This window comes from Coptis chinensis, chromosome 2, assembly GCF_015680905.1.
Source record: "Coptis chinensis isolate HL-2020 chromosome 2, ASM1568090v1, whole genome shotgun sequence".
Taxonomy (NCBI): domain Eukaryota; kingdom Viridiplantae; phylum Streptophyta; class Magnoliopsida; order Ranunculales; family Ranunculaceae; genus Coptis; species Coptis chinensis.
In genome coordinates this window covers 100,141,965-100,153,893 of record NC_141457.1, presented here as the reverse complement: position 1 = coordinate 100,153,893, position 11,929 = coordinate 100,141,965, and the positions used below count along the sequence as shown (strand labels likewise).

Genomic DNA, 11,929 nt, shown 5'->3' with positions numbered 1-11,929 from the left:
CCGGGTCATTCATGGCACATTCAATGAATACCCCTATATAACGCTAACGGGCCATTTATGGCACATTCAATAAATGGCCACCTAACATATGACATCAACAGTCATAAAACTCAATTCCAAAACTTTAGACGTGGAGAGTTCTAAAAGAGTGCAGTAAATTTTGTTTACGCATTATTGTATATATATCATTTCTGAGAACGAAGGTGTATCTTGATTCATGTATTTTTGGTTTACGCGTTATTAATTTCATGAATGTATAAGTGTCATAACGTTGCATATCACAAAACTGAAATATCACGTAGTAGTTAATACACATACACACGTATATATAGAAAGGTCTTAGCCTAAGTCAAATATGCTAATAGTCCTAGACTTATCCTAATAGACCGAATCATAATTTTAGGTTTCGGGTCAACTGGTCAAAGTCAACAGTCAACTCTGGTCAACAGTCAACTCTGGTTAAAGTCAACACATCATTGTCATAGTCAAACTGTCGTTTCCAACTTCAACAGGTTCAAGGTCATAGCCATGGTTCGGACCTAACTGGCCAAGCCCAAACCTTAAAACCCGAAAGTTTAAAACTAATCTATTTATTCTACCTGACCCAATTGGGGACATAAAGACCAGCCTACATAAATTAGAAACCAGCCCAAAAACTAATTGGAGAAGGCCCAAACAAACCTTAATTAAACTGGTCCAAAACGGAAAGATAGAAATGAATCTAGTCCAACCCAAAAACTGATATGGTCCGTCCCAACCAAACTAAACCAAAATGGCCCAAGCTTAAATGAACTGGTCCCAAACAAACAAGTTAAACTTCGGGCCCAACAAAAATAGAACCGCCCAACACATAACAATAGAGTTTTGGCCCAACCAATCTAAAACAAAACCGGGCCCAAGCCTCGAGCCCAAACCCCGTGCCCGGTGACCGGCGAGTTCAGTTCATCTTCTTCACTCTCCAAATCTCCATACCACCCAGGCCACCCACCCTGACCACCCGGTCCACCTATAAACAAAATGAAACCCACGGTTTGACTCTTGGAGAAAAACCCCATGTATCTACACCAACAATTAGCGATTCCCTTATCTTTGTAAAATCCAAATTTGGCGCCATTGACAACCTTTGGAGCTTCGGCCGACTCCTCTACCCACCACCGAAATCAACTCTCCAACAATACAAACCCACCACAAATTAAAAGCGAATTCAAACAACCAACAACACAAACCCACAACAAAAGCGAGTTCAAACAAATCAAAGCGTCATTAACGTTGGTTTGGGGCCAACGCCATTATCGCCGGATACAAAGCTTCGACATTTTATCAAAGCGTCAAACACCTATCAACCTCAATCAATACAACAAGAGGAAAACACAAAGCGGTTTCAAAACATGCAACCGTGATTTTTTTCTCGGCGTCGATGCGACGACTTCGGCCAACGGTGTTTCAACAAAAATACAGTTTAACCAATATATTTTTAACAAACCACGGTACAAGCGACAATAACATAAAATGAACCGAAAACATAAAGCGAAACTTTTAACAAGATATCACGGCCGGTACGGAAAACTATAATCGGTGAAATAGCAAAATAGCTACTCACCTTATCTAACAATTTCGGAATTTTCTAGCCGAATGAATCGTGCTCCACCTCTCCAACAAACCAGCCTTCTTTCTCTCGCTTCCATTTTTATATTTTATTCTCTTCCAAAAAACACTATTCTCAGAACGATGTGTTTATATACTTGGTCCAAACCCAAGCCCAACACCGACTTCGGCCCAAAACCAAGCCCGCGTATCCCGAAGTCAATCAAATGAATTTTTAAAATAAACAATTAAATTAATTAATTAAATGAAAAATCACATTATAAATAAAACACGGGGTGTTATACTAGCCCAACAATTTATAAGTCCAGCTGCAATTGTTAACTTTTGGTTGATTTTTGGATAGATCCCATAATATTGATTACACTTAACAAAATTACACAAACTCTCCAAACACTTGGATCTGCTTATGTCACAACTTAGAAAAGACGATAAGCGTGAACCATTGGATAGAGTCTACGTAAGGTTCCACACCATTGCTTTTTATTAGATAGAAATTTAGACTCAATCTATTGTTGTTTATCAATTTGTGTTTGCAAAAGTTATTCTTAACCTGATCCGAATTTGACCCGTAAGCTTAATAGTTAATTTGGTGGGTTAGGTTTGGGTTGTACAATCTTGAGTCTTGACCTGTTTATCAAATGGGTTGGGTTTGGATTTGCTCCAGACTTCCAGAGTGATCCGATTTCAACCCGGAGAAGTCAGAAAATATCTTCTGGTCGTACGCGCAGATATTTTATTTCTTTTGTCTTACGTGGAAACCACGTTTATTATCAACACGTGTAAAGAAACGCCATGTAATCCATATTTAGTACCACAGCTACCCCTCTCCTCTGAATTATTAGCAAAATTAAAATGGAGATTGATCAAGAAGAAACTTCATCTCGACCGTCAGATCAAGCCACGATGATGGAACTGTATCAAGAGAATCTTGTTACAATGAGTAAAGATATTTCACAACGCACCAAAGATATGGTATATCATATGTTCCGATTTCTCTCTGTTTTTTTTTTTAATGATTGAAAAAACTGTTAAATTAAGTGACCGATGATTATCTCAGGGTCTTGATGCGGAGGGATCTATGTCAAGAGAATGGACAAACGAGAAGCACAGTTTGTATCTTGATTCGATGGAAGCGTCATTTGTTAGGCAGTTACATATGCTTAGCAAACAATCAAATGCTACCTCTAATCAGGTTTATTTCCTTGTCTTGGTTAGTAGTAGTTAGTCCCTTGAAAAATTAATTAATTTTACTTTTGTTTCAGTTCAAGGTGCTTCAAAGTGGTAGCTGGAAGAAAATTAGTTTTGAACCTGCTAAGCCTAAAACAAGCACTGCAGATGATTCTCGTACTCTTCTGGAGAATCAATGGATACGCCATTTCAGATATGCGGGGAAGCACCAAGAAGAACTTGCATTGCCCAATCTGCAAGAAAATGGTACTGAATTTATTAACTCGGGAGAACTGAAGATGGGACTTTCTGGAGCAGTGCATAGGCAGAAGTCAGCATCGTTTGGAGCAACAATGCATTCGAAAAAGCTCTGTGCTGGTTACTCTCACCAGCGTGACCAAGACTATGTTAGCAGCAATGCAGGTACTGTGGTTATTTCTGACAGGATTTTTGTTGAATGTTTAAGTATGAATTTCTGCCTCTTTTAAGAAAGAGAAAATATATTTAAGATACTTTCGTGCAATTCATTTTATTAATCAATGAGATACTCTTGTAGACAAATATTCGAAAAGTATAGTGATTGTGGCATCACTCTGTAAAAATTTAAAGAGTAAACACTAATAAGACATTCATAAACTGCCTCGTTTCATTAATTGACCAATGACACTATTTATAGTCTTTGCATCCACAATACTTGCGATATTCTTTACATAAATATAAACTCATAATAGGAAACAAATATTGGGGCATTGTATCCTACTATTTTAGCTACCCAAATCTACTAGAAGCTACCATTACAGCTACCAAATCTTATCACTCCCCCTCAAGTTGGAGTGTGGATGATAAGAACACCCAATTAGAATTATAAGTAGGATTTTATTATATGAAGGCATCTAGGCCTCCATTGTGAGGGGTTGTTTTTTGGATTGTTTAATTAAGATATTGAATTAAGAAAATTCGTTTTCCCTTTGAAACCCTAGTTTTTGGGTGTCTATCAATTTTAATCATTGGTGTTATTGATTCGAAGTTGCTTCCGCCTTCGTATACATCATAAACGGTGATAAGAAACAAAATTGGAAAGCGGATATCGAGTACCTTTCAATCGAGAAGGCATTGACTTGGGTATTGAATTGGCCTTGGACAACGTGATGGTAGTACAGATAAAGTCTTGAAGCAAAACTGAAGGTTGTCTGGGACGCTCATATTGGCGTAGTGCTGGAGCATAAGGTGCTAGTGCTGGAACGACATCTGTTGGTGCTGAAACATCAATCACATTTGGTGTAGGGCCTGGGGCACATTCAATCGTGGAAGGAGTGGCTGTAGGAGTCGTTATATCATGAGTTTGTGGTGTAGCTACCTCTAAATCAGATGTAATTTCTGAAGTTGGTAGTGGCAGAACAGGGTCATCTCGTGACATCAAGGAATTACTAGTTAATGAATAAGGAAAAATTGTCTCATGAAAAACGACATCCCTACTCGAGAACATTTGCTTGGATTCAAGATCATACACTCGATAAGCCTTTTGTCCACGAGGGTAACCGACAAAAATGCATTTACGAGCACGCTTGTCAAACTTATGACTTGGCGTGACATTAGTAGCAAAACAAAGGCAACCAAAAACCCCTAAGTGGTCATATTTGGGTTTTTGGGAGTGGAGAATTTCATAAGTGGTTTTCCCACCAAGAATATGTGTAGGTAAGCGATTAATTAAATACGCAGTAGTCAGGATGCATTCTCCCCAAAAGATAAAGGAAGATTGGCATGGAATCTTAAAGCCCTTGATATCTCAAGAACATGCGGTGTTTCCGTTCTAGGAAGCTACCTGTGATACCGATCTGGCGACGGATACAGCGGACACGGTATTTTTCAAAAATATAGGATACGGATACGTCATGGACACGTTTGAATAATATATATATAAATATTATATAATTGAGCATTTTTCACCAAATTCAAATTAAAATGGCAATTCTATTTCATAAAATGACCAATTCAAACGCATTAAGCAGCAACTTACATGTATAACTTAGATTCACTTCATCTTTCTTCTCTTGCATCTCTTCCTAATTTGGATTTTATTTCACTTGTTTTTTTTTTGTTGAAGTTTCAAAAAAAATTCATGTATGTGTGAGATTATTGTCCCCCGCATCTCCCCTGCATATCCCCTGCGTGTCGGAAATTAAAAAATTAATTATAAAATCGGATATTTCAAATCGCGTATCCGACACATATCGAACGCGTATCGGGGCGTATCCGTGTCGGACACGTATCGGACACGGATACTGCACCCTTAGGGATGTATTGGTGCTTCATAAGATGGGGGTGATGAATTCTTGCTCTTGTTGGTAGAGGTCTCATCATCTGAGACCATATTGTCTTAAACTCTTAATAAACTACTTTCAAAGAAGAGATCGAGAAGAAAACAATAATGAGCAGGAAGAGACCTTGCTCCGATATCATGTATTTAAAAAGTAAACACTGTGAATGTCTTATTAGTGTTTACTCTTTAAATCTTTACATCCACGATACTTGCGATATTCTTTACATAAATATAAACTCATAATAGGAAACAAATATTGGGGCATTGTATCCTACTATTTTAGCTACCCAAATCTACTAGAAACTACCATTACAGCTACCAAATCTTATCACACTCCTTAGTATCCATTCCAAACCTCGAGACCCATGCATTTTGATATTATGAAGTAGTCAACCCTTTTTGATAAAATTTCAAGATTGCGACACTGCTGTCAAGTTGACTGTCAGAGTAGCTTCACACTGTATTCTGCCCCCACCCCCTCTGAATTCCTATATGTTACTGTAGCTGCAGTAAGTCCTTTAGTTCTGATAACGCTGCCATTTATTTTACTGTTTGAACCACGTTATACTTTGTATTGATTTCTGGGACAAACCTTACTATGTTTCACTATCATCACTTGTCCTTAATCATATGTTCAGCAATGTCTATTATATGTCAAGTGATCTCAATGATTATTGAATTGCTTTCTTCTTAGTCACCTTTAAGTTTGTCCGAAGTTTAGGTATGTTTGTTGCTTAACCACGGACAATGGTATTGTTTGGTTAATTGGCTCCTGTATTGGCATTAAGATTTTACGTGTGTGCCCTTCCTACATTCTTGTTTTATTTTACATGGCTTTCAGATGGGTGTACTTTGTTCAAACATATTACTTCTTGTTAGACCTAGGGGGTAAGAGACATGTTAAGGAGATACCTCTTTAAGAGTTTGAGGGTAGGGGGAAGCACGGATCTAGCTCTCTGAATACGAGGTACACAATAACCTTGTTTCTTAGAGGGGTTGCATGGAGTTTCTCCCTTGAGGGGTATCTCCTTTGCATTCGACTATCATTATTTCCTCATTTATCTATTTCAGAACTGAGTAATAAGGCTTGAATCGTTGTTCTTTGGTTAAATTTGTAGTTTTGAATCTTTGATCTTTTGCAATAATCTTGAGGTATTAGCCAGGTTACAGATCTCGGAGAACAACTATTTTGTTAGCACTCGGTGTCTCTAAAGGCTTGGCTGTTAGAGTGAGGCGTATTTTCTTACTGATGGTTAACTTTATAATGAAGATGGTTTAAACTGAACAATTGAGATGGAATGCTTCTACGTTCTAGTGTAGAAAATTGTCACATTTAAGACCTGCTTCTGAAACAAATATTGAAGAAAATGATCTGTGTGCGATCTAATTCAGGCCTGGATTTTAATTCTTTTTTAATCCAGAATGGTTCAACTTATTTCTGTTCTTGCAGAGGTGTCGGATCAAAACTTTGTAGATGACAACAATGAAGAAGTACACATGAACAATCACCTCAGGGCAAAGAAAATGAGGACTACTGACTTTCCGATTAAAGACCAGGTAATATCTTTATTTAGCTCATTGTGTATGTGGTAGGCACGATGCAAGTTATAGATCGTTGATCCATGTTTAGTCTTCACCTCTCACTTTTCGATTGATTCTTTCTCCAGGTTGTCCCACTCAGGAATTTTAATGAGAATTGTGCTTCTTCAAGAGAAGAAATTGTTGTTTCTAATGAGGCAATCAGAAAACATGACCACTAATGCATGCCCATAGGATTACATTGTCTTCTTTCGATTCTAGGGTCCGGATGGGGAATGTAAGACAGACTCATTGTCGCACGAGGTTGTTGACAGCAATAATCGCTGCTGGAATGGATGTTCCTTCTTGGTGTCCTCAGGTCTTTAATAGACAGGTAGACATGTATATAGTTTACAACATGGAATGGAAGAAGTTCGCCCTACATGAATGGATTAAAGTGGCGTAACAACTCATGTACAGGTCAGGAGAAAGAGATTCTTGCTTACCCTCCCCATAACGTGTATAAACATTTGGTCCTCCATTTTTTAGAGGGTAAGCTAGAATTTATAGTATGTCCTCATAGTTGTAAACTTTGACAGTTACTACGTAAAATAAGAATTTTGTTCTGCTACCCCTTTATTTGAGTTTTCGCGAATGAACTTGGATGGTTCATCAAATGGAACGCTGACATGGTTAGAAAGAGCATCATTGTGCCTGGAAAAATGTCCCTCAATTCACGCTGTCGCCAGGAAACTAGATTATACCGTGATGAGCAGCACAACTAATGGTTTTTCCGAAGTCAATTGCTTTCATGAAGTCTGGAACTAGCCTTCCACAAATGGAATCTCAGGACCACTTGTCCTTTGACCTCACTGTGCATCTGATCAATTGGACTAGGATTGGGTAATTATCGGCACCGATGAGCTTGAGTTGGGTAATATCTGCAAGGCAGGGCATGAAATAAGTCAGAGTTGAGTTAGGGCTAACCTGATATATTGTATCAAGGATTAATATAACCTGATATATTGTATCAAGGGCTAACCTGATATTTGATATTTGACCTCACATTTGTCACCAGTTTATAATAAACCTCACACATTTGTAAACATCACGATTTCCTCCTGCGCCATCTCACTTCCATTCCAGTTTCGTTGGTATTTCACATAATACCAAAATTACCCCTAAACCAAAAGTATAACGGGTATTTAACAATAGCTATTTTTAAAGTGTAAATTGAAAAAAAAAAAAAAAATGTAATAACAACTTTTTTTTGGGGGTAATTTTGGAATACTAACGAAACTAAAATGAATAACCATCGTATATTCTTTTTTTGTTGAGTTCGCTCTAATGAATAAGCTAACGAAAACACTGATTTTAATTTCGTTTCTTTCGTCATTGAAAAGAGCCATTGATATTTGATTCTTATGTGAAAATACTCTTTACCACATACATCTTCATGATGATATTTATAAGCCAATGAGACATTTTAGGGACTTTGAACTAGGGTGTTATTAGCACTCAATGATTGATGAGAGATCAGTAGATTGAGTGAAATTTGTTTGATGAAATGTTTGTAGGAAATGAGTTGGTGTTTACTTGATCTGAAGAGGTTAGTGAAGTAGGAGATCTTGCATGGGAGAGAACGATCACTTTAATCTACTCAGAAATGATGGATAAGGAAAAACCAAAGCAAATGCATAGACAAAATTGGAGAGTTGAAGTTGTCTGATGCCTTCACAAAATATATGTAAATATATATTTACATAGTAACTTGACATATGTAAATACAAATTGACATATATAAATGCAAATTCACATATGCAAATACAAATATACATATAAAAATAGAAATTCACATAGTTTATTTAATTTACAAGCAAATTCAAATTTGACATATGAAAATTTAAGTTTACATAGTAGATTTGTAAAACAAAACAAGCTTGATGAAAAAAATGCATAGAAACTTTATATTTTCATAGTTGTTTAACTAACCTATGTAAATATATGAAAATTTAGATTTTCATAGTAGATTACTAAAATAAAACAATTTTAATATCGGACATATGCTATGAAAATCTTAATTACACAAAAAATTAACCTATGAAAATTTTAACCCCGATAAGATGTAGAAGTTCTTTTTGTTCAAGATTAACATGAATTTTCACAAAGTTTTTTTTTTTTTTTTGTCATCGACAGGTGACACGATCTATGCAAATCGAATTTACATGTGCAAATATAAATTCTCATAAATTTTTTTCCTGATATGGCTATAGAAATCGACAAACCTGACAAACACATCAGGCTCATTTTTGCATTACATCCAGAATTCAAACAAAATTAGTATCCAAAATGTTACATTCGTAATTCAAAGACAAACTGACATTACATAAAAGATTAAAGATTTACGTCCATAATTCAAACAAAATTAGTATCCCAAAGTGGTCCAATAAAACACAACACATCATTTCATGATCTTCTTTATTTAGAATGTTTTCTTAGTTTCCACCACATAGATATCAGATGTTTTTTGTATCCTCTTCCTTTCTTTTAAGTTGTACATCGAATTAGGCTTCCCACTCCATTGTCCTTTTCCTTCCCATTCAACTAAGTCTCTTCAATGGACTTCAACAAAAACCATAAAAAATGTGTCCAAAAAGAGTTTATTTCGTCTTGGCGATATGAACATATCTAATTCTTCCTTTGAACTCTTGCAAAAATGGTAGCATAGGCAAAGCAGTAGAACGGAATACCTTGGTAGAGTTAATAGGTTTTATCTTATAAGAAAGGAGGTGGCGAGAAGAAAGAGAGAAGAGATAAATTTGAGATCTAGGTTTCACAGATCAATTATGTGTGGGGGTATTTTAGTCAGTTTGGGTGTTTTTAAAAAAGAGATGGTTTTTATGGGTTAGTCCATAGTGAGGAGGGTTTTATGTAGGTTGTTCATGAACTAGGGAGATTACACTTAAAACTTGCTTTTCAATGTCGACAAAATTCAAAATTTTAATCATCTTCCATAAAATTAAATTGAACGAATATGTATGTTCAAATGAGCGATTGAATAATTTAATTAAAAGTTTTGCTTTTATTTCAACTGTAATAATGTAGAGAAAAAATTATGGATTTGATTCGTAAATTATTATGAGACTTATTTGTTTTCATGTTGGGGTTCTTCCAAATTTTGATAAAATTTTAGTTCAATTAATTTTTTTTTAAATAAAATAAATAAATCAATGAGGATCTTTTTTTTTTATTGGCAAGCCGGTTTTAAATGAGATCAGTAACTCTTTGATGCTGGCGGAATTCGAGTCTCAAACCTCTGGTATCATCACCCAAAGATTTTACCGACTTTGCTAGTCGGTACCTGCATCTATGAGTATCTTCAATTAGTGATAAATTTTATAAATCTTTCTCTTTCTCTTTTGAATATTGTAAAATTTTGTAAAAGAAAAATTGTGTTTTGATTATTAATAAACTATTTTAAAAGATTTTTTTTTTCAATCCGAATTCTAGAATCAGGTTGTTTTTTGTTTTGTGGTTAGTGGTGTCATTGGTAAAATAGTGGTGTCTTTTTTATCAGTTACCTGATTTTCAAATGTTTAAATGTTGGACTCGAGATCTCTACAACCTGGTACAGAGATCATCTCTGTAACCGTGTTATCTAGCCGAATCTGAGATGTGTGTGTGTCTCGATACCTGTGTGTGTACTCCGAGATGTGTGTGTGTGCACCGAGATACGAGATGTGTGTGTGGTACAGAGATCACCGGTCTCTTAAATGTTTACCATGTGGTACTGTAGTAGTGACTACTGCCAGTGAGAAGGATCTAACTGGCCTAAAGAAAAGGTTGAAATTTTATTACTTTTTAAGAACGTTTGGTCAGTCAAAGCAGCTCGTGTAAAAGAGAATGAACTGAAGAGATTCATGTTCACACTTTTTTTTTTGATAAAGATTCATGTTCACACTTACTTTGAACAATTCCTTCGTAAAGCCCTTTTACCGAGTGAGAAACAGGACAACATATAGTCTTTCTTCGGACTTTTTTCTTTTTGCTTTTTTGTAAATTTTTTCCATTTTGTTTAAGGGGAAAAAATTGCTTCTAGAATTGTAATGTCGTTCTCATGGTTACGTGCAGCACAATCAAACTCGAACTCAGAACTCTCTGTATGTGAATGTATAGAAGAAACCTCCCCAATTTTCTAGATCAGGCGACGTACGCGATCATCCATGATGTGTTACGCCTCAGAGGTTAACTAAGTTTAACAACGCATATGGCCAGAGTATGTGCATTGACAGGGGTGTCGAAATTCCAGAAACGTTGTTGTTGGCAGTCGTATATCACATAAAATTGGATCCAAAATGTGTAGAATCAAAGTGTTAGGTGTCTCCGTAACACCTTATTGAGTTAATTATCCATCAATTCCGCTTGCTTGAGAATAGTTTGCATCAAGATTTGGACTTGCCGACATCTTGGATTATCATTGTAATCCACAAAGAATTCAACAATTTTGTAGAACTAATCTTAGTTAACAAAAACGAACACACCCTCATAATGTTCTGATGTTCAATAGAGGTGCAAGCACAGTAAGTCAACACAAACACTGATGTTTATACTTTACAAAGACAAATTACCAGCTCAATGATATAAAACAACCTATTTACTATCAACTTATGTTGACACATTCTCACAAGGCTACCTGCATTCCTTTATTTATTTCTCTTTCAACACGATGTCTTTGACATAACAAACAAAGAGATAGTGATGGGCAAATGGCTTTAGCTTCACTCTTGTTCTTGGATAGCACATATGGGCCAGGATTTAGAGTTTCAGACTATATCTGTCATTTTTGTGAAACTGAAGTACTTAACTGGTCTTTTAGTAGTAGTTGTATTTACTTCAATTCACACGGTTTATTGACGTACCCTTAGGTGTTTTGTTAGGTAGCATGAGGTTGAAAGTTGAAGCCATATATGGTTGACATGATGGACTTGGCGAGAACGAACACAGAAAAATAAATCATGTTGGTTGAAATATCTCAATAACCCCAAGGACATGTACACAATTTTCACTGATCCAAACCTAAGGGATTCCCACGAGGGACTAGGGAATACTTTGATCTTTTTGAAGCTGTTATCCCACATCAGTAAATGGGTCGAACTAGGTTAGGGTCAGCAAAACTGTTTGCGACTAGCCAGCATAGCGTGTGCATACAGTTTTGCTGACATGCCTGCATAATTCTTGAACGGATCCCTTCCTTTATTACTTTATAATTAAATGACGAAGAATTAGCCTGTATGTTGAGCTTATATTGCGCGTCCAATG

At 36.2% G+C, this 11,929-nt stretch overlaps 1 protein-coding gene across 1 annotated transcript; it reads left to right on the top strand.

Moving 5' to 3' along the window:
* Positions 1-2,391: 2,391 nt before the first annotated feature.
* On the top strand, positions 2,392-7,241 carry LOC147519606 (cold-regulated protein 27-like). Its single transcript, XM_086591177.1, has 5 exons — positions 2,392-2,577; positions 2,663-2,797; positions 2,868-3,195; positions 6,543-6,649; positions 6,760-7,241. Exons 1-5 carry the CDS (start codon positions 2,458-2,460, stop codon positions 6,850-6,852), a joined length of 783 nt encoding a protein of 260 aa, XP_086447303.1. The 5' UTR covers positions 2,392-2,457; the 3' UTR covers positions 6,853-7,241.
* The last annotated feature ends 4,688 nt before the right edge of the window (positions 7,242-11,929 follow it).

Coding starts and splice junctions, on each gene's coding strand:
- LOC147519606 (XM_086591177.1), top strand. CDS start 2,458: ATGGAGATTGATCAAGAAGAAACTTCATCTCGACCGTCAGATCAAGCC. Junction 2,578..2,662: donor CACAACGCACCAAAGATATG/GTATATCATATG, acceptor TGATTATCTCAG/GGTCTTGATGCGGAGGGATC. Junction 2,798..2,867: donor CAAATGCTACCTCTAATCAG/GTTTATTTCCTT, acceptor CTTTTGTTTCAG/TTCAAGGTGCTTCAAAGTGG.